The sequence below is a fragment of the Primulina eburnea genome, chromosome 1 (assembly GCF_022965805.1).
Source record: "Primulina eburnea isolate SZY01 chromosome 1, ASM2296580v1, whole genome shotgun sequence".
Lineage (NCBI taxonomy): Eukaryota > Viridiplantae > Streptophyta > Magnoliopsida > Lamiales > Gesneriaceae > Primulina > Primulina eburnea.
Window position 1 is genome coordinate 64897494 of NC_133101.1, and position 22350 is coordinate 64919843.

The 22350-nt window shown below is 34.6% G+C and overlaps 2 protein-coding genes and 1 non-coding gene across 6 annotated transcripts; 2 read left to right on the forward strand and 1 right to left on the reverse strand.

The window, feature by feature from the left end:
• Positions 1–13: 13 nt before the first annotated feature.
• TRNAF-AAA (transfer RNA phenylalanine (anticodon AAA)) lies at positions 14–95 on the forward strand. Its single transcript has one exon. It is a non-coding gene; the product is annotated as a tRNA-Phe (tRNA).
• A 2103-nt stretch (positions 96–2198) lies between these two features.
• LOC140842253 (uncharacterized) lies at positions 2199–12965 on the reverse strand. 4 transcript variants are annotated; one of them, XM_073210005.1, is made up of 27 exons: positions 12845–12965; positions 12566–12708; positions 12022–12134; positions 11736–11862; positions 11349–11447; positions 11205–11273; positions 10601–10735; positions 10455–10523; positions 10302–10357; positions 10024–10183; positions 9110–9274; positions 7507–7591; positions 6881–7111; positions 6656–6750; positions 6494–6536; positions 6156–6313; positions 5595–5705; positions 5363–5431; positions 5124–5267; positions 4655–4729; positions 4404–4580; positions 4209–4294; positions 3547–3601; positions 3181–3306; positions 2958–3071; positions 2724–2840; positions 2199–2585 (listed from the first exon to the last, which is right to left on the reverse strand). In XM_073210005.1, the coding sequence occupies exons 2-27, from the start codon at positions 12680–12682 to the stop codon at positions 2523–2525; spliced, it is 2859 nt and encodes a 952-aa protein (XP_073066106.1). In that variant the 5' UTR covers positions 12683–12708; positions 12845–12965; the 3' UTR covers positions 2199–2522. The 4 variants fall into 4 exon arrangements, 3 of the variants coding, with proteins under 3 accessions (XP_073066106.1, XP_073066118.1, XP_073066126.1); XM_073210017.1 differs by lacking the exons at positions 11736–11862; positions 12022–12134; positions 12566–12708; positions 12845–12965 and having other exon boundaries at positions 10455–10518; positions 11349–11449; XM_073210025.1 differs by lacking the exons at positions 11736–11862; positions 12022–12134; positions 12566–12708; positions 12845–12965 and having other exon boundaries at positions 10455–10518; positions 11354–11446.
• A 4498-nt stretch (positions 12966–17463) lies between these two features.
• LOC140842274 (auxin efflux carrier component 7-like) lies at positions 17464–21165 on the forward strand. Its single transcript, XM_073210037.1, has 6 exons — positions 17464–18973; positions 19093–19375; positions 19457–19542; positions 19913–20070; positions 20517–20593; positions 20712–21165. The coding sequence occupies exons 1-6, from the start codon at positions 17698–17700 to the stop codon at positions 20776–20778; spliced, it is 1947 nt and encodes a 648-aa protein (XP_073066138.1). The 5' UTR covers positions 17464–17697; the 3' UTR covers positions 20779–21165.
• The last annotated feature ends 1185 nt before the right edge of the window (positions 21166–22350 follow it).

Genomic DNA, 22350 nt, shown 5'->3' on the forward strand with positions numbered 1-22350 from the left:
AGATTAGCAACAGGTGGTCGTGCCGGAGTGGTTATCGGGCATGACTAAAAATCATGTGGGCTTTGCCCGCGCAGGTTCGAATCCTGCCGACCACGTTTTTTTTATAAAAAAATATATTATTATATGTAATAATTGAAAAACCCAATGTTTTCAAACTTCTATTCATGACAAAGTTATACTTATTATAAGCATTAGACTTTTTAAATAGTACAATAGTTTTTTATTATCCTCTAAACAATCGTATCTATGTTAAAATAATTTAAAAACTTTCCAAAAAAAATATTAAAAATCGAATTCTAATATCTCATATGTAGTCCTTATATTTGGTAAAAATGTAAAGCTATTTGATAGAAAAATCATCGTTCAAAATTTTTAGTTCTAAATTGGTCAAAATGTGATAGCACATAAAATAATTTCTAATTATTACAGAGTTAATTATATATACCTCCCTTAAAGTTTATCATAATTAAAGAAAAAACTAAACTAATTTTAAAAATTATATATATCTTCTCTCAAATTTACATTTACATAGAACTTTTTATCGTGCGTCTCTCATGAGTTCGAGCAGATTCAACAATGTTCAAGCATCGCCACTAACAAAACCGAGTCAGGGGCGAACATGGCCAAGCATTGCTAGTTTTTTCTAATTGTTTTTTTTTTCTTAATACAAGAAGGATTGAATCCTCCTTCATGGAGCATGTTACATTTTCATGATAGCTACTTGGGGGGTTGGTCGTCAAAACATTTGATCCAATTTTCCTTACAAGATAAGGAGGAAGAACGTACCAAAAGTGAATCCATGACTACAAAAATTCAAAGAATACAGGTGCTTTTTCAAGATCAGCTGTGAATCACAATGCTGGATGCAAAACTGCGGTGTCTAACATAATAATGGCAGTAACGATTATGGTTACGCTTCTCTTCCTAATGCCACTCTTTCAGTACACAGCAAATGTCGTGTTAGGGGCCATAATCGTCACAGCAGTGGTTGGCCTCATTGATGTTCCAGCTGCATATCAGATTTGGAAGATCGAGAAATTCGATTTTGTTGTGATGTTATATGCTTTCTTGGGTGTTCTCTTCATTTCTGTTCAAAATGGCCTTGCCATTGCTGTAAGTTCCTCGTTCTCCAACAATTTTCAGGTCCAGTTCTATTAAGGTTACCAGGAAAATCAAATCAAAACTTGAAGTCTGGGATGCTCTACACCTCTCAACGATTAATATAATTTCTAGTTCTGCAGGAGACACAATATTCCATATTTGTTTGAAACTATATTAGTTGGCACTTGGCTTAATAAATTGAAAACTGATAGCATTTAGCTTTGTGGATTTAAGGTGGGAATATCTATTTTCAAGCTTTTACTGAAAGTTACGAGGCCAGAAACAGTGTTGATTGGGAACATATCCGGTACAGATGTTTATTGTGATATTCATCATTATACAGAAGCCATTAGTGTCCCTAGATTCCTCATCTTAATTGAGTATTGAAGCTCCAATCAACTTTGCTAATACAACTTATGTCAAAGACATGTTTGTTGTCGCATGTTTCTCTTGTATTTTCGTGTTTCCCCACTCTATTTTCCTACCATAAATCATTTTTATTTTATCAGGATTACAAGATGGATAGACGAACACGAATCGGAAGGTGAAAATGATACAGAAAAACGCCTTGGACTTGAGTTTGTGATACTTTGATTTATTGGTGAGGACATTTACAAATAAATAGTAAAAAAGTAAAAAATTAAAAAAATTAAAACGCTTAATCAATTTTTTGGTAATTATTTTAAGCTATGAGTTCAACTGATACCGATGGGGTCGCATTCTTCAAAGATTTGAGGATGGTATTGGAGAAGAATTTAGAGGCAAGTTGCCTTGTTCTCAATTTTGTTCACGTTACATTAATAGTCAAGTGTTGGAAAGAACTTTAAAATGGCTCGTGCTTATTTCCTACTGTTTGTGCCAACTTTTCATTTATGTGCAGCTGGTATTGGTGAATCCGCCCGGTGGGGTGATTGCGAGAAGTTGAAACATGCCGACGACGCGAAAGAATTAGCAAGACCAGATTGCTTGTTCTTGACAGTTGGGGAAGCAGTCCCTTTTCTTCTGACCAATATCAAGAATCAGTCGACTTCGTAACATACGATTGTTCGTACTGTTTGTGTCCTCTTATTATTTCATTATACACATAAATTCCTCGATTCATTCAAAATATCTTCTTTCATTTCATGAGATTTTGCATATAACAAGAACCAATTAGTGTAACAGCGTATTTTTCTCATTTCTATAACCAACACGAAAAAGAAAGAGAAATCGATTTCCAGTTAGGATTCATATTGCAAAATTAATGCCCAAATATGTTCTACACTGCCTAGAGTTGAAAGTTAGCGTGCAGTAGCGTTCTTGATTAGTCATTAATCTGCTCCGGATCAACATGAAGCTTCGTATGGTGGTTGTGAGTGAAATAGTAAATGGTGATAAATATATGCCACTTTCTGTTACCAAGCTTGGTCTCAGAGTACCCATTAGCGTTTCCTCTGGTAGAGTGAATATCCGACAAATGCTGACATTACAAATGTCCAAAGTACCTACACACAAAAATAACCAAGTTAGTAATTTTCATGAAGATGGAAGATCTACTAAATGATGCAAATATGAATTTATAAGGATTTCACAATTGTAGCATTAAAATGAGGGGAGAGTTGGAGGGGTTAGAGGGGACATACAGTATTGATTGCATGCCATCTTTCAAGACGTTTGATCCTCGACTGCATTTCTTCAATTATGCCTTCTAACGGGGATGCTTCTCTACTTGGTGATGATTCTGAAGCCGAACTACAACCCTGTTCAATGTCGTGACAATTTGAATACAGGACCATTTAGTTGTATTGCAGTTCAAGATCATAAATTTAGGCTACAAGGATCGATGAACAACATAAAATAAAACTAGAAAATAGTACCTGGGAATGTATATATTCCACAAGTTCTTGCAATCTTGCAGCTTGCTGAGAATGAATCCCGATTGAACTTCTCTCCAGAGAAGGTAACCTTTCCAGAATTATTTGAAGATAACTCTGAGACAACAGGGTTAGGAACAGAGACAACTTAATGAATGTTTAACAACCCTAAGAATCAACGTGGCCAATTGGAGAACAGACAAATGTATAAGAAACAAGACAGAACCTTTGTTGTGTATGAACCATCAAGCTCAAGGGTAGAACCAGCAGCTACTACTGTTTCTTTGTTGACACCCTTAATTTGAATGTAAGGACTCGGGACGTCTTGTAAATGATCAACCTCGACAAGGATCTAAAAAGAGGAGGAGATACATTAGTCCTATGCAAGTTGGGTAGGCTACATAATCCATTTTCTTGATAGCACCATCTGAAATTAAAGCCTGTGTGATTCCCATATCATTTGACTAATCGTGAACTTCAGACAAAATAAAATCTGAAAGGTCCATGTCAGCTATCTGATTGAGTTCTTAACTGAGCTTGATTTCCAAGACATAATGATTACAAGATATCTTTTCAAAGAAGTATGTATGACCTTTCCATCTTGGTAAATGTATGCAGATGCTTCAATATATGCCACAGCTTGATACCTGAAGTCATATGGATAACATATAGTTTCAAATAGCACGAACAAAGCTACAAAATAGAAAACATGATAAAAAGAGCTCAAATCTCAATGCAACAGAGGAAAAACGTAGTGGAGCTGGAGCCATCTTATGCACAATAAACAGAGAATGATTGAAATGGATAATGAAAACAATTAAAATGGGCAAGAAGTGGTATATTTTAACTTCTTAGAATTAGAATAATCATGAGAGACCTAATTGCTTGTCTATTCATGTCTTCATGTTTTGGGTAAAATATATGCCCCTATATCAAATTTGGCCGCAAACAAAACTAACTAGGTCTGCAAATCTATAAATTTTACCCAGATAGTGAAGACACTATGTGCTATCAACAAAATTGATACTTCTATATATATGCTATTCTGCCCAAATAATCGACCACAACTCCTTCCACAACAAAAGTTTCTTGGTTTGACAAACTTTAAAATTTTTTATTCACATTCTAATTTCAAAAACATGGTTTCTTAAATAGTTACCACCATGTGAAATCACCTACTTAGTAAAATACAACGCAAGTAGGATGATGAAGAATGAGAAATACATCACCTTTGACAACAAAAAATGTACATACCCGAGATTAAGAAGGCCGGAAACTGTACTTATGCTGATGTCAAAATCAACTTTTGGCTGAATAACAAAATTCCCTTCTCTGATAGGCTGCAAAAGGAAAGAGACCGTGGGGGGTGGGGGAAGGGGGTGCGGATAATTAATAAGGTTTTATATATACAATGAAACAAGATGGAAAAGCCATCTAAACAGCACAAACCTCTCGGATCAGCAGAGCAAATCTACCTTCGCATATTCTGACTCTTATACAATCACTCTCTGTAAGCTGTCCATTAGAAGGTACTCCAGACTGACTTAAATATACGTCGATAAAATTTTGCACTGAACTGCATATCTTAGTGGGATCAAGAATTTTCAGGATGTCTTGGTAAGCCACCTGTGCATTTTACAAGCATGTTAAAAAGCAAAACATTCATGAAATTCAAGCACGGAAGAATAAATAAAACTTACTTGCTTATTACTTTTCAACACAAACAATGAACTCTCTGGTGAAAGCACTGGGTCAAAGTCGTTTCGAATTTTCAGCTGCATCCAATTGACAAAGACTTCTATTTCTTTAACCATTGTTTAAAAATGCACTTAATCAGCAGAGTTAGATTAACAAAGCACATAATAAGTAGAGTTTCTCTTTTTTCCCCAAAAAGGTATTAGCAGATTTGTGTGAAGATAGGGATTTTTTTTTGTAATTTAACTAAAAATAAACAGAGATCGATGCCCAAAAACCACTTTCTGACCTCTAAAATCCAGCCTATTTAAGCAATTTGTGTGTTTTTTTTAAAAATAACCAACCAAAAAAATCACTTTGTTTATAAAAAACGCTGCTTTTGAAAGAGCTTCACATCCAAATGTGTTCTTATGTGCACCATGACTGTTAAAGCACGTCTTTTCCATAATACAAGTAAACAAAAAGAAACTCAACATGTGCTTGGACAAGATGCGGTTCTATATGTTGCTGGAACATAGGAAATACTGTCGTCATTATTTCATTTTGGGTCATGAAGCAGCCAACTCTGTTTTTGTCTCTTTGAACTCGACAAATAAGATGTGAATGGACCCCACCAACCTGTTTAATACCAAAGGTTTACTTCAAAGAGGTAATCTTACTCAAAAAATGAACTTAAGCAAACAAAAGTTGAGTGCAATTGACGTTATACTCACAACAGCAATCCACAAGTCCAGAGATTTTCTGATGTCAGGATGCAAAGCATAGACGCCTTCAAAAATTACCTTTAAAAACAAGCAAGCAAACTTCTTAGACCTATTATTGATCCACAAATGATAGTGAGTCCTAGACCAGTTTATCTTGATTCGACGTGATTTAATGGATATCCATTCAATTACGTGGAATTAAGATATGAAGAAATCAAATGATCACGATTCCAAGACGTACCACACCGCAATCTTCAGATACTTCAAGCTCTTTGAAACCACTGCGACCACCAGTCTCCAGATCAAAGACAGGTATCTTGGTTCTTCGGCAATTTTTTATGTCATCAATATTCTGCCGATAGTCAAAAGAATTTTCAATAAAAGGAGCATAAAAAATTTCCACGGGAGAAGAATTAATGTTAATCAGCACATTTCTCCTCTAGTGTTTTCAACTAGTCAGTTTATTAAAAAGTTATAAAGGAGGCTATGTATCGGTCCATAACTATAGAAAGGTGGTTATAACATGTTATATAAATTCATAACACTATATTCATTTTACGGCTCTATTCCGCAAACCACTGTTTTACGATGCTTCTTTCCATGAGTAATCTGATAACCTTACAACATCCAAAAATTACTTTCCCACCATGTCAATTTAAGTAAGTAGATTTTAGCCATCAATATTTGTTCCAACAAGCTGATCAAATAAAAATTTATTCAAAATCATTTTTAAAAAATTATAAAAACACAGAATATAAAATGAAGGACAAGAAAAACAAATAACATAAATAAAAATGCATACTTTTGAAAGTAACGCCAGATCAAGAGCGCTGAAGTCATCGAACTTGAAATCTTTCATTTGCTCCGATTTGTAGTAGCTTTCAAGGGAAACAACTTCACAACCAATGATATTTGCCATCTTATGAGCCAAACTTGTCTTTCCTGATCCACTGGGACCTCCTACATTAAGTGATGATATTATAATAAAAAACTGGAGTCAAATACCAAGATTTCACAGATTCGGTTATTTTCAAACTATCACACTACCAAAAGAGCAACAAGACAATAAAGGGTCAAGTTAGCAACAAAGGTGATACAGATCCTCAACTAGTGAGCAGAGAGACAGAAAGTCTATCTTACCAATTCCAACTATGACTGGAAGAACTTTATTCTTCAATAAAGCCTGCAATGATCATTTGCAGTTCACGAAGTTAATGTTCAAAAAAATTCAGCAAAGTCTTGAATTTCAACATTCAATTGTACAGGAGAAAAATAACCCCACAATTATATTGTAACACTCACTTGTATTGCTTGTACAGCAAGAAGCAATCCTCTATCCAAGTCATATGACTCAGGCAGTGGAGCAAGCTTAAAGGCACCCCTGGAAGAGGAAGGACCTGTAGTTTTTTCATGAAAATATTCTAGCCACAAATAAATTTAAAACACTTCCCAGTTTAATTTACTTCCATTTTATTTTGGGGCAGGAAGATTTTTTCTCACTGCAATTAAAAAAAAACACGCACACACCAGCGACAGCCCTCTCAGTCTGGAAAGGATCTGATGAGATAAATTGCCACGTTGCTAATGGTTCCATCACGGACTTGGTTGGCGATCGAGTCCATGGCTGTTGTAAATCCTCAATTCGGTTGTCCAGCTTGGGAATTATACGAAGCGACTTTGGAGCTTGGATCATCCTTTCTTGAGCACTTGGCAAAGGTGCACTAGACAAAGGTGGAGGTGTATTAAGCCGTGGTACCCCTGCAACTTGGAGAATTTCGTTAGATACAGTTGATAATTTTTATTGTTATCAGAAGTAAAAGAACAATAGAATATAAACCAACTTCTAGTCACCAGCACTTAGTACAGTTAATTTGTACAATTACCATGTCATTCACTTGTCTTATTTCTACAATACTTTGGTTAGACATCTAACTCGAGCAAAAGAAACGTGACACAGCACATCACTTTTTTATTCCAATCAGGTTTGAAACAACTCCACAGCCATTCCAAGAAGCTTATTTATACAAAATTCAATCTTAGGCTGACGAAGCAGTTTTCTACAGCTGACATGAGATCGAACCATCTGAATCACATCTGTTCACAGAAAATTTCTGGCATATAAGATAGAAAGATATACATGTCCGAGTTCAAACCTTGCCTCTCAAGGATCATCTCAAGATATGATTTTGTGATCCATGGTCCATTGATACCCATCCTGGATGATTCAGCTCCAACAATCTATAGAAGAGATAAAATACGTCAAACAAGTTCAACTCCATAAATTTTCCAGGTTAATAAAGGGCTTATGTCAAAGTATAAACTGTGAAATTAAAATAATATAAGGAATTAACAACATAAAACATAGACTAAATTTAAAAATGAGACTGATGGCGTGACAATAACTAGAAATCTATAAGATCATGGACTACAAATTTTATGGAGTCAAGGTCCGAACTAGAAAAAATTATATCTCATGTGAGAATGAACTAATTAATCCCTATGGATCATGAACATTTGGGGGTCAAGGAACAAACTTAGATAATTAAAAAATAAAAAGATAATTACAAAGGTGGACCAGAGGTCAACTCAAAAAAGAACTGGGGTAAAACCGAAAAGCCTAAGCCTACTAACAAAAAATACAACTTCAATCCCTATACAAATCTGACATAGAAAAAGTTTAAAATCCGCAGTTGACTCAAGCCAACAAAGAACCCTAAACTGAATCTTGTCCCAGCAACCATCAACTGAGTCTTATAGATTATAAAAATCCTCATGTTTCTCTCCAACCAAACAGCCCAACAAATGAAATGAACTACCGTATTCCAAAAAGTCAGTCCTTCCTTCCCAGATTGCGGCCTAAATCCAATTCAAATAAATCCCAACTAGTTTTAGGAACGACCCGAACTAAATCCAATTCCACCAAGGGTTTGCTCCAAAGCAAGCTGACAAAAGGACAGCGGGTAAGCAAAGTGATCCTGAGTCTCCAATTCCTGCCTGAACTAAACACACCATCTACGACTAGACAACACCAGGGATTCCACCTCTGCACCGCCTCCTAAGTCGGAAGTTTACCAAGAATAGCTGTCCATGAGAACATTTTAATCTTAGAAGGAATCGGCACTTTCAAATGAACTGATAATGCGAAAAAGGAGGAAAAGTAGAGGCTGGGAAAAAACTCAAAAAAAGATTTAACTGAAAAGTTACCCAAAGATTCCAAAGTCCAAATTCTAGAATCTGCCACACTCTGAATGATATAAATCCTCTCCAAGAAAGCTAACGACAAACTCTACCCTTCGTCATCCCTTATGTCCCTGTGGAAATGCAAGTTCCAAGAAAGGGAAGACAGATGGAGTGACACTGCTGAAGAGATGGAAAGAGAGATCGGCTGATTACGAGCCACAGAAATTTGAAACAAAGAAGGGAAAAGATCATTAAAAGAAAAGTCCACCCACCCCCCCCCCCCCCCCCCCCGATCCTCCCAGAATCTCATCCTGTTACCCCCTTTGACCACCTCCTTTACAGACCTAAGAAAGCCGGATAAATCCTAGAGATGAATTTCCAAGGGCTACTAAAAGTGGCATTCTTGGCTAGAGAATGCACATTACACGAGCTGACACAAAGATTAAATGCATAGAAAATGACATGCTAAAAACAGAATGGGGGCTATCAAAATTAAAAATTTGTATAGCTGCAGATATATTCAAAACAACTATTAAAAACATTAAGTTCTTGTTAAAGAAGATGAAGATTCCATACTTTTCTACTTGTGCCCCTGAGTACTATATAGGTCTCTCCAAGAGTATCGATTGTCTCCAATGACAGTGAAAGATTGCCATCAATAACTGAGGTTGATGCCCGCTTGTAACTGACCACCACACTATATCCCAAAGCCAGCAATCCACCCAAAGTCATGCGTCCAACCTGATAAATTGAGGGGATAAATACGTTAGATATCTGTGACAGAAAACCCAGAAGTTATTAGCTGTCAACCATTTTTAAAAAAATGTACATATAATTACAATGAAAGAATTCGAAGACAGATTCCCAAAAACAAGATTGTCATAAGCAATAGCACGTCAGAAAACATCAATATAATCAGTAAAAACTTATTATATATCAAGAAACGTTCGAAGGTGCCGGTTATGGAGAGCACAAACTGTTAATTTACAAGAATGAGAAAAGCAACTAGGAAAAACTAGTCTCCTAGCGGAATTGGCTGTTTATTTGAAACATAGATAGTACAAAACGAGAAATATGTGTTCACATCAATTTTTGGGGGCTTTTTGGCCAAAAAGAACCTTAAAAAGGAGCAAAAACCAGTTACCGGGAAGTAACAAACAAATGCATGGGTCACATAAATATAACAAAAACATATTACAGAACCCAAAACCCAGATCTCTAGTTCGAATTTCTGTTGAAGGATTTATCGATTTAATCCTAGGTCAGATACTCAAAATTTTCTTTTAAAAACAGTGACACAGATGGAGCTGTAAACAGAAATCACGTCTTGATGTTTTTTGTTCAAAGAATTTTTGAAGAATGTAGCAAACAAGTAACATTTCTCTCCACTCCGCATAGCTGCTCTTCAGAGATGCGTTTCAAAGTACCATAGAGAATAAAGTTCACATATGGAAGACAACACAGATGAAATAGCACGTGTTCATAATTACCTCAAATTCAGCTCTTGGCCGTATGATGTAATTTTTGTCAACAATCCTCTGATCACCGAGTGATAAATAGTACTTAATACCAGATTGCCGCACCTTGATCCAGTCGTTGATTCTTGCTTCTTCACTTGCTGACGGAGGTCTGAGGTACATTTCAATAAAACTAGAAGCAAAAGTAGACAACTTGAGACTCCAGTGTGATAAAGAAAGGGAAAAATGAATTGCAAATAACTATTTCATGGATAAACACGGAGGTAAAATAGTATGGCTCAAACACAGACTTGTCGCGTTGTGCTTCCTTTCCATGAAAAATGTAGGCAGCTTGCCCACTTTGAGACTGTCACACACCAAAACAAATTTGGAAAGTTGACTGACTGTGTGCATTCAAATTAACTAAGAATCAAAACCAAATGTTAAAACCCAGTTTAGTGTACCTCACTCTTGCATTTGACCTTGTAAATAGGCTTTCTGAATGATGAAACAAAACTGTTGTTAATCCTGATCTACAAAAGAACAATCCAATCAATAATAAGATTAAAGTAATCATTAAGAGGTAACAAGCCGAATATTGAGTCCCAACCTGTGCATGATGAAGATCAGGCTCGATATGTTTTCGGAAGAGTGGGAAAATGCTGTCAATGAGGTAGTCCAAAGAACAAGACCCTCCAATATCATATTGAACTTTAGAAAGTAGACTAAAATGAACACCACCAACCTGATTCGCCATATGTATCAGAGACATGGAATTAATTATCATAACAAGATAGCAAATAGAAATCAGATGGGGAGAAAAATCAAAGCTTTCAATTGGTTAGCCTCTGCGATATCCCATCTAAATCTTTTTCAGACTTACAAACAAAGAGGAACTACAAAATGGTGTTTTCTTAATTTTACAGAACTTGACAACACACAACAATTTGTGAGAATAATTGTTGAAAAGTGTGGAGAAAAAAACAAAGTGATTGTTAAAAGTTTGTGAATGTAAATGATGAGTTTATATCAGAAATGAATTGTGGCAGAAAACATTAGGATGATGAAAGTTCTGTGAAAAACTTTAGACCAAATAATCTTTAAGAGAACATGAGCAAATTGTGAAAAATGCAGATCATCAGAGTGTAAACCACAAAGAAACTTTTTGAGGATAACTATTTAAATAAATTCTAAAAAAGTTGAGGAAGAATTACCACAGCAACCCTTATGTCTAACAAAGAGCGCAGTTTTGCATGCAACGCGTAAGTGCCATCAACTATTACCTACAAGCGTAACATTGAGAAGAAACTCGTCATGATTAAAAAGATTTATCAGAAAGCACTGAAAAGCAGTCTTACCACACCAGATGAATTGTTCTCTATAGTGTTTGAGCCAATACATATTTTTCCTTGAAAATCAAACATTGGGATCAATGTGTCATTGCCGTTTATCAAGTCCTGTAACGAACAAGAAGCCTGGTTATATAATACAAATTTGAAAATTTATGATGGTAAAAATAGCAAAAGCACTTTGTGCTTCAGAAAAAAATTTCTTCCAAGAGTCGAGCACTAGACAATATTTCATCAGAAGTATATATCAACAACTCCAAGGACATGGTAGCATTTCAATTAATCATTAAACAATCCTTCAAAATGTTAACCCCTTTCTGGCATGCACTCAAATATATGGTAAATATCTAATCTTTTTGAATGCTCGAAGACAATTACTGATAAACAAAAGGGTACCTCAAGATTCTTCACAAGAAGGTCAAAATCTATTGAATCCAAATCGTTCCCTTCATCGATTCCTGTTCGATAGTTCTCCATAGATATAACAGCACAACCGATTACAGATTCTACTTTTTCAGCTAAGCTTCAAGAATCAAAACATCCAAATAATTTAGTACTCCTTAAACTCATTTAAGGGCGATAGATAATGCAGAATCGAGCTTCCAGCAAAGTCCAGAAATATATATGCTATAACGTAAAAGATTAAAGGCAAGTGAAAAAAAAGAAGAAGAAAGACACATGCCTAGATTTTCCCGACCCACTCGGACCTCCAATGCCAACAGTCACCAAGCCCTCTTTCTTTGATCTAAGTTCTTGAATGGATTTCACCAACAAATAATATCCGCGATCAAAAGACTGCAAATTTCCGGAAACCCATCATGCTTATATGATTGAAACTGATGGCTCCAAAATTATCTAAAAAATGGGATACACATTTCATCGCCCACGAATTCCTTCCCCCAACCCCCGAATAAAGAAGCATAAAATAAAAACTTATTTCCTGCAGGTAGAGGAAAAAAATATGCCTAATTAACTGAATTGCTTTCCGAGTCCTAATACAAATGCAGTAATTCAAAAATCATAAATGCAATGAGGCAAAAACGAGATCATATCCCGAAAACTTTTGACATCAATCTACCCAAACAATAAGGTCGATTAAAAACAACCCATATCAGTTCAATCTTCGAATCTCAAAATTGAACTATTTTCACCGATTAAAGAAGTCAACATTGGAACTGAAGGAAAAAAAAACAAAATAAATTACACAACAAAGAAAATACAAATACCACATGAAGAGGAAGTGACTGGAGAATCGAAGAATAAGAGGAAGATGTGGAGGGCTGTTGTTGATAGAAATCACGCCCGCCTTCTTGAAATACCCGCTGAACCACTTCATCATCCATTAGTTTTTTTGCTCTGCGCTGATAAACTGAAAATTGCAGATAAAATTTAAGTTGGTGGTGATAAAAGTTCGATCTTGACGAAGATGGCAGTTTTGAAAAAAGAATATTAGGTTCTTTTGTGGGTTCTACACTTGTTATGTGCACATTGAATATTGAGAATACTTGTGATAGAGATTTGTGGTTGCTTAAGCTTTCCTCCTTCTGTTTTCGTTCCAAAGAGATGGTGATTCGAAATTGAGAAGGAAAAGGTGCAAGATTCTTGAAATGAATCGAAAATAATCTTTAGTTTGCAAACCTGACGAACTTTCAGTGATTATATACTTTATTGGAGCGGAAGATATTCCTTATACAAGAAATGAGATATTATATTAAAAATTAACATTTACTACATTTGACTTATAATTAAATAAAAACAACTTTTTTTATAAAAAAAAAAAAAGCAATTTATAATATATGATAAACAAGTAGTTTTGAAATTTCAATATTGGTGTACACTATTACTAAATTTACAAATATATAATGGTAAAAACTTGTGTGAGACGGTCTCACGGGTCAAATTTTGTGAGACGGATCTTTATTTGGGTAATCCATGAAATAGTATTGTTTTTTATGCTAAGAGTACTACTTTTTATTGTGAATATGGGTAGGGTTGACCCGTCTCACAGATTGAGATCCGTGAGACGGTCTCACATGAGACCTACTCATATATAATATACACACAAAAGATTTGATTTCTGTGATTGGAAATCTTCTCCTGTGCATTAATTTATACATATACAAACCAAAAAATTTAGCATTAGCCAACACCACTTCCTAATATTTACGAAATCAATTTTTCACTTTCTAGCCACATCACAAAAATAATTAAAAACACTTAGCTGTGTACAACTTTCACATTTATCATGTACATAATTGCACTTATATCATTTCACTTTTCATCATTTAATTTTTTTCTTTTCCTCTCTATATCGAAAAAAATTCTAAAAGATTCAATTTTATTTAGAGAAGTTCAATTAAAGGACCATCTTAATTAATTTGAGAATGACAATCAAGAAAATAGAACTCTAAAATTATATCCTACACTAAGAAAAAACTATGGCTCTTAAATCATTTACTGTATAGCATAAGAAAGAATAATATGAATACTGAAGTACTCCTAAGTTTTTTCAATAATTATTATAATGATTCAAGAAAAAACACAATTCATTACATGTCGGATCATTCATCGTTTTTATGAGATGAAAGAAAATTTATGAAATACAATAATCATAATGATTCAAGAAAAAAAAAAAACAATTACTATTTTTACACATAATATGGGCAATATATAAATTCAAAAGGATCAATCAATTGAGAGAGTGAAGAACCTAGAGATTGGCGTGAGATAGAAGAGAGATAGCGTATTTTCAAAAAAGAAAGTCCATCAAAATCTTTGGTAAGGGAGGAAGAATATTTAGATTGTTCTGCAATTGTACATAAAGCTTTTGTACATGAATAATAAAGATAAGAATCCTGTTTGAAATTTATGAATTTTTAGATACTTTGTGAACTTTTGGAGAGTTTTAAAAAAGTCAAGTTTGAATAACACTGACTTTTTAAACTCTAACCAAAATCCATGTTGAATACCACTAAAAAGATAGAGAGTCATTAAAAGTTTTAGATTGAATACTTCTAGATGTGTAAAATTCCATAAAAGTCATTAAAAGGTTAGATTGGATACAACACCCTCTTTGATTTCATCCCACCCATGTGGGCAGTTGCAACACAGGATAAGATGGATCCAAGATTTGTCATTCACGTTTGCTTTTATCGAATTTTACTCAACATGTGATAGAAAATAATCACCACAATAAGCGTAGATACAAGGAACGTTTTGAGAAACAGAGAAATATTGGTGTGTGCATGCATCAAGTTTTGTTTAAGCATGCACGAATTTATATTCGTACACTAATCAACTCGATCGATAATTACAATAAAAAATAATAATTTTAAAATAAAAGTAATATTTTTAAGGAGTTGTGATCCTACACATAAACAATCTCATGAAAATTTCGTGTTTTTTTTACGAAAATGGGCAGGTGTGACTTTAATTAGATCCATTAATTTGCTGAGCCTTAGATCAATAAGTTATAGGTTTAAATTTATATAAACACTAGTAATCGACATGCGCCAAATAAAATAGTTTCCCGACTATATTAATGGGGAAATAAGCTTTTAGTGTAAACATAATTTAAATTTCAAGAACCACTAAGCCTATTTTCAATCCATGCATATTTTTTATTTTAGCATTATTTTTAAATTTTTCAGTGTGATTTTGATATTGTAGATTTAGCATTTTTGTATACTTAGGTGGTTTAGAATTAGTTGGCTTTATTATATGATCAATTTAATAAAATATTTGGTCACAATTTGTATCACATCATTCAAATAATTAATTATTCACAACAAATCGATTAGATTATTGAGTTAAATTTATACTTTAATTTTAAAAAATATCTTATTAACTTATCATTTCATCCCAAATTTAATCAATTAAATCAAACATATCATTATTTATTCAATATCATTCCACATCTAACTCAAATATTTATCTATACAATTTCATCAATCCAAGCAAACGAACCCTTACAAATTGTCCGAGGGATTTTGGCTTTATTTTGGATTCTGAATTACGTTCTTCTTTTTTATTTTCCCTTTCATATTTCAAGCTGGAATTTGGACATGCATAAAGTCTATGGGGTATTCTTTATTTTTCCTTTTTTTAAAAACCTGAAGTCATAATATATCATCGGGTGCACATTTGGGTAAATATCGAGCTTAACACAATAACCTGTAAACTATATTAAATAAAGTTTTGATAAGGTAAATTGAACTGATAACCATTTGTTATCGTACTTACTTGAACAACCATCTCGAACTTGACAACATTCTTGATTTGTGGTGCTGTCATCCATAATTTCCCTCATTGATGTCAAATATAGTACCATAATAGCAGTTGACAATATTTATGTTCGTATATAATAATTATTATCAGAGTAGAAATTAATATTTATTGAAATGATATATGTAATATGACCAAGATTGCTACACAATTAGTCTCTCGTTTATTTTATTTTATTTTAAAAAATAATTATATCTAAACATATCTGTGTGGGCCTAATTGAAGTCCATAGAAATGGTACATTGAAAACAAAAGGTGAATGTGGGCCTAATTGCATTGTGGGTTGGCAGTCCATTGGGCCCACTGTCAAATTACTTCCTACCATCTAGCTTGTACGGAGAAAAGAGATTTGGATTATTCTTCTTGGATGATTTATTATTACCAGCGAAAAAAGTCCAAGTACATGTGATGTATGAATAAAACAATGACTATTATGTAAAAAAAATAATGAATTTATGATTATTAATAAATAGAGTTGATTTATAAAATATTTTTTATAATTTTTAATTATTATTTGGATAAAGATGATGTAATTATATTATATATGTGATTTGTAAATATAATATATGAATTTTTGGATTTTTAAGTGGATTATATATTGTAGTTGTGAATAAAGTATATGAAAAATACTACTTATATAAACGAATAGGATATTTTAATGGTATCACAAACTGGGGCCTATTAATGACATCAACATTTATATATAGTATAAGTATAGATTGATATTCATTTATTTTAATTTTGGTTATATACTGCACATGTATTTTAAATTGAGTAGGTCTATGTGAGATCGTCTCAAGAATTTTTACAGGTGAGAAGGGTTAATTTTACCAATATTCACAATAAAAAGTAATACTCTTAGCATAAAAAGTAATACTTTTTCATGGATGACCAAAATAAGAGATTTGTCTCACAAAATACGACCCGTGAGACCGTCTCACACAAGTTTTTGCCTTTTAAATTTTCTCAAGATTTGGTGATGATCAATTAGTAAATAATTGGATTATAGGTGGTTAAGCATTTCAACTCCCATTATATAATTTAATTATTATGTCGTGTTAGTAATCAAAACATTACAATTGGGTTGTTTTTATTTTATTTTATTTTATTTAAAAAAAAAAAAAGAAAACTAAAAATCTAGAATGAAAATCAAATAGTTGAAATAATCAAATCAAATAATGAAACTTCTTCGATATCATTGGTTGGGATCATATACTACATAATCTGATTTATAGATCCGAGTATCTTTACGAGTCAAACAAAAGTCCAAACAAAAAATAATTTTAGATAGGACTATGAAAAGAAGCTTCACTGGTATATAATTGGGCAAGCTTGAGTACTTTACTGATTTCCACAAACTAGTGTGGGGGTGTGGGTTATCCGACAAACGTGACATAAGTGGACAAAGCAATGGAGAACCAATCGATTGTCGTAAACAAATGGATTATGGTGTAATTATGGACAAGTGAATAAGTTGAGAAATCTTGAGTGAGAATCTTGATCATGCTTTTCGATCGAACACAAATTGAATGAGCAGACCACATGCAAGCAACACTTGACCTTCCCATGCTTATTGGGAAAAAACAGTGCAACTCGAGCTGAGGTAGAGTGATGAGGGGTGAGTTCGGATTCGACTCTTGTATTAATCTAACTATTCAAATCTGATTGGACTCAGAACTCGCAAAATTTAATGGAAAAAATTAAAAATAAAAACACCACCTCAGATGTCATATCCCAGCCACTTCAAATCACCCTAAAAAGAAAAAGAAAAAGAAAAAGAAAGGTTCCACTTCTCTCTCTATGTATATTCTCAATCTTCTGTAATTTACACCACCTTTATTTCCGAACACCCCACTCTCTCTCTCTCTTTGAGGTGTGGAAAGACACTGCTCTCTTTCCACAGCTGAAAAAGGAGCATGTATCCCTTTGATGAGTGATAATTAAGTAAAAGGTCTCTTGTTCGCCTTTCTACCCTACTCCTCCCCTATATCACCAACCCGACTCGAAAATATTTGTCAAAATTTGTTTTTTTGGGAGAAATTTAGTTCGTCGTTCTTGAAAAAAAACAGAGAAAATGATTACCTGGCATGATCTTTACGTTGTTTTAACTGCTATGGTTCCTCTCTATGTGGCCATGATCTTGGCCTACGGCTCCGTCCGATGGTGGAAAATCTTTTCTCCGGATCAATGCTCTGGCATCAACCGATTCGTCGCCATTTTTGCAGTCCCACTTCTGTCTTTCCACTTCATTTCCTCCAATGATATATATGCCATGAACTTCAGATTTATCGCTGCTGACACGCTTCAAAAGATTATAATGCTGGTACTTCTTGGGTTGTGGGCAAATTTCACCAAAAATGGCAGCTTGGAATGGGCCATAACCATTTTCTCTCTTGCAACTCTTCCGAACACTCTTGTAATGGGGATTCCGTTGCTGATCGCCATGTATGGAGAGTACTCTGGCAGCCTCATGGTGCAGATCGTGGTGCTCCAATGCATCATTTGGTACACTTTACTGCTGTTTTTGTTTGAGTACCGTGGCGCCAAAATGCTGATAATGGAGCAGTTTCCTGAGACAGCTGCTTCAATCGTATCCTTTAAGGTTGAATCCGATGTCGTCTCTTTGGATGGGCAAGATTTTCTTGAAACAGAGGCGGAGATTGGAAATGATGGCAAGCTTCATGTTACCGTCAGGAAATCTAATGCTTCGAGGCGTTCACTCGGGCCTGGTTCCTTCGCAGGGATTTCTCCCCGTCCTTCGAATTTAACAGGGGCTGAAATTTACAGTTTGAGCTCTTCAAGAAATCCAACTCCAAGAGGGTCCAATTTCAACCATTCAGATTTTTATTCGATGATGGGATTTCCAGGGAGGCTGTCTAATTTTGCTCAAGCTGATACGAACAGATTGTCTAATTTCAACGTAGCTGAAATGTACTCGGTTCAATCATCCAGGGGTCCAACTCCAAGGCCTTCGAATTTTGAAGAAACCTGCGCTCCAGGGGCTCAAATGAGCTCGCCAAGATTCGGTTACTATCCCACACAGACTGTTCCAACTTCTTATCCTGCTCCAAATCCTGAAATTTCGTCCACTATTCCAAGAGCAGGGAAAACCCATCAGCCCCAGATTCAGAATCAAGGCAGTAAAGCAAATCACGATGCTAAAGAGCTTCACATGTTTGTGTGGAGCTCGAGCGCTTCGCCGGTGTCTGAAGGAGGTGCCGGCGGTGGTGGCCTACACGTTTTTGGGGGACCGGATTTCGGTGCTTCCGAGCAATCCGGACGGTCTGATCCAGCTGCCAAGGAAATCAAGTTGTTGGTTAATGATACACCTCAAAATGGAGGATCTAAAGGTGAGATTTATTTGTTTTTAATGATAAAGAGGAAAACGTGAGCGCCATTCATTAGCTTAAGAGATTAAACATTTTGAAAAACATTGCTCACAAGTTTTTGAATTATTTCCTTATTCTAGCTGTTCCGCAAACTGGGGACTTCGGTGGAGAAGATTTTAGCTTTGGTGGTGGAGGCAGAGATCATGGAAGTGATGACAGAGATAAGGAAGGTCTCACAGCGCAGTCAAAACTGGGGTCAAGCTCCACCACTGAGCTAGACCCAAAGACAGCCGGCGTTAAACATATGCCGCCAACAAGTGTCATGACTCGCCTAATCTTGATCATGGTTTGGCGTAAACTTATTCGAAATCCCAACACTTATTCCAGCCTCATTGGTCTTATCTGGTCTCTAATATCATTCAGGTAAGATTAATCCAATCAAGAATATAAATTGATAACTGGTAAAACATTTGAGTCCTTAACTATGGAGATGTTTGATTTCAGGTGGGGTGTGCACATGCCTAAAATTGTAGCACAATCAATCTCTATACTTTCTGATGCTGGCCTCGGCATGGCCATGTTTAGCTTAGGTGAGTACGTACTCAGATTCTTGGACTAGATATTTACCCCATCAGAATGCTACTTATTTCTGACAAGATTTTTCTTGAAAGTTTTAGAATTAAATGTTTCAGAGTTCCTTTACTGCAAAAGTTCTGGCCGTTAATTCTTGGGCATGAAAATACGATGATATAAACAACTTTTTTTTTTTAAAAAAAAAGCAATAACTTGTAAGAAAGCAACCCGACATATGGGGCCGATCGATAAGCATAATATACTTGCGGTCCTGAACTCGACGGATGCTGGATCCCTTTAACCAAAATGTGCCATAGTAACACTGGTGGTTGGTTGGGATTTTACAGGTTGGAATTAGGTTTGACCGATTTTTGTATTGCTTTACAGGTTTGTTTATGGCCCTTCAACCGAAGCTGATAGCATGTGGAAACACCGTGGCGGGCTTTGCCATGGCTGTGAGATTTCTCACAGGTCCGGCAGTAATGGCTGTGGCTGCGATAGCCATTGGCCTTCGTGGTACCCTCCTCCACGTCGCAATTGTGCAGGTGACTTTTGCTTTCACATTAAGATTTTACAGTGAAATTTTTACATGATTATGCATGCAATAATAACGGGTCGAAGACACCATTTTTCTAGTTTGAGACGTGAAAGATGGATCAACATTCAACAATATTCTTATATTTTAAACTACTATCCAACGGTTCAAATTTTTCACACCATATGCTCTTGGGACTCGGCTGTTGGGGACCATGCGCCAGCTTGTAAATGGGGAAAAATGACATAATCTTACTTATTTTAAATGTTGGGAACTGCTGCTTCTCAGTAAACGATGGTTCTTTGATTAGAACTTCAAGAATCTATAACTTTTTTTATACATGTAAGCGACATATTTATTGTATTTCAGATTCATTTAATCTGCTGCGTGCGTTAGCTTCAAGAAAATCCTCGTGCTGCAATGTTTTTTGTTCCCTGACATATTCTTATCCATTAGGCTGCACTACCACAAGGGATTGTTCCGTTTGTGTTCGCAAAAGAATATAATGTTCATCCAGCTATTCTTAGCACCATGTAAGAAAATTTTCTAGACGCAAGGACCAAGTTAAATTTGATTGATTTGATTTCACATGATCAATCTTCCTGTTTCTAGGAAATGATTTATTCTTTCACACCTTTTCTGTGATTTCAGGGTTATATTTGGAATGCTGATCGCTTTACCAATCACTCTGGTATATTACATACTTCTGGGGCTATAAGATTCTCGGACCAATTAATTCAAGACATTTATCGATCGATGGTCGAAGATAAATTCAAATGTTTGATGTCATTATCAAATCATATACTTTGTCGCTAACTTTGGATTTTGAGAACAAACGTAGAAAATTTTATTCCTTCCCAAGAATTTGGAGGCAGTATTGATAGTTGACAAAGATTATCCCTGATTTAAGGATTATGCCCAATTTAAAGCCAAGAAATCATGCAAAGTAAGATCAAGGGAGGAAATAATGTTGACTGGTCTTGTTTAAAGGGGAACAAAATAGAGGAAAACCTGGAAGCACAAGAGATTATTCAAGACTTTTTCCCTTCGTGTAAACTAGGCTTTGTTTTTAAATTCCATGTAATTTAGTGTCTTCTTGCTTTTCCTTTTTACTTTCCAAGATTTATTTATCAATGTTTGTGTGAATCCTAAATTATATTATTCTTTATCTATTCTATTTTATTAAGGATGAAGACATGACTAGGAAAGACACAACTTTTTCTTCCAACTTTACCTTTATATGATACTAATATTGCACTTTGGTTTTTTTTTTTTTTTAATTTCAACACACACTTTTATTTTTTTTATTTCAACAATTCAAATATCAATTTAGTCCCTCCATAATTTGTGAAATTTCACTTTAGTCCATCGATAATGATAAAAAAGACCGTACACACAACCATCGCTTATGCAGAATAACTAGTATAATATAAGGTTTGACTCAAGTTGTCGAAAGATTAGAGTTATCCATTTATTATAAATGATTAATAGTATAAATCTTGAAATTTGAAATATAATTTTCAATCTAGAAATCAAATCTCCTCCGAATTCTCGAAATTTGAAATTCACTTTTCAATCTAGTAATCAAAGGAAATAACAAAATGCCCAGAAAATGAAGACAATGGGGGTGGGGGGCTATGTGCCTTCGAAATCACAGTATCTTTTCCAAATAGCTTTTAGTGAATGTTGGACTTTTTTGGCAAAAAGCAAATTGGAGCCTTTTCTTTAGAAGGAACGAGATAAGACTTGAGAGAGAGATAAAGTCTGCTTTCCCATAGTCGTTGATATCTCCTATATTCAAATAATTTGACAATTACTCTGCTTGTATGTTTATTTTTTTTTTATTTTTATTTTTTGCACATGACAAAAGATGTCTTTTTTTTTACCTTTTTTTTTCATTTTCTTATAAATCATGAGTTTAATTATTATTTTTTAAGTGCCCTATAAAACTTTGTATATTACAACTTAAATCGAATACACTATTTAAAATTGAAATTAGCAAAATTTTAAATTAAAATATATTTTAGGAGATGATTTATTAATAGATAAATGAATTGCAAATCATGAATTTCGTAATCTTAATTGAGCAATGTTGCATTACTTTAGCCATTCTAAATTGAAGGATAAAAGACTATCTCATTCTAATGACTTCTTTATGCGAACACATTTAGTAGACATCACCTGAAAAGCATCACTCCTCTTCAATATCATCAACTCGAACTCCCTTCAATAACATGGAGATTGTTCTTTAGCGAAAACGTCATCTTTTTCTTCCGAGAAATGAATCATC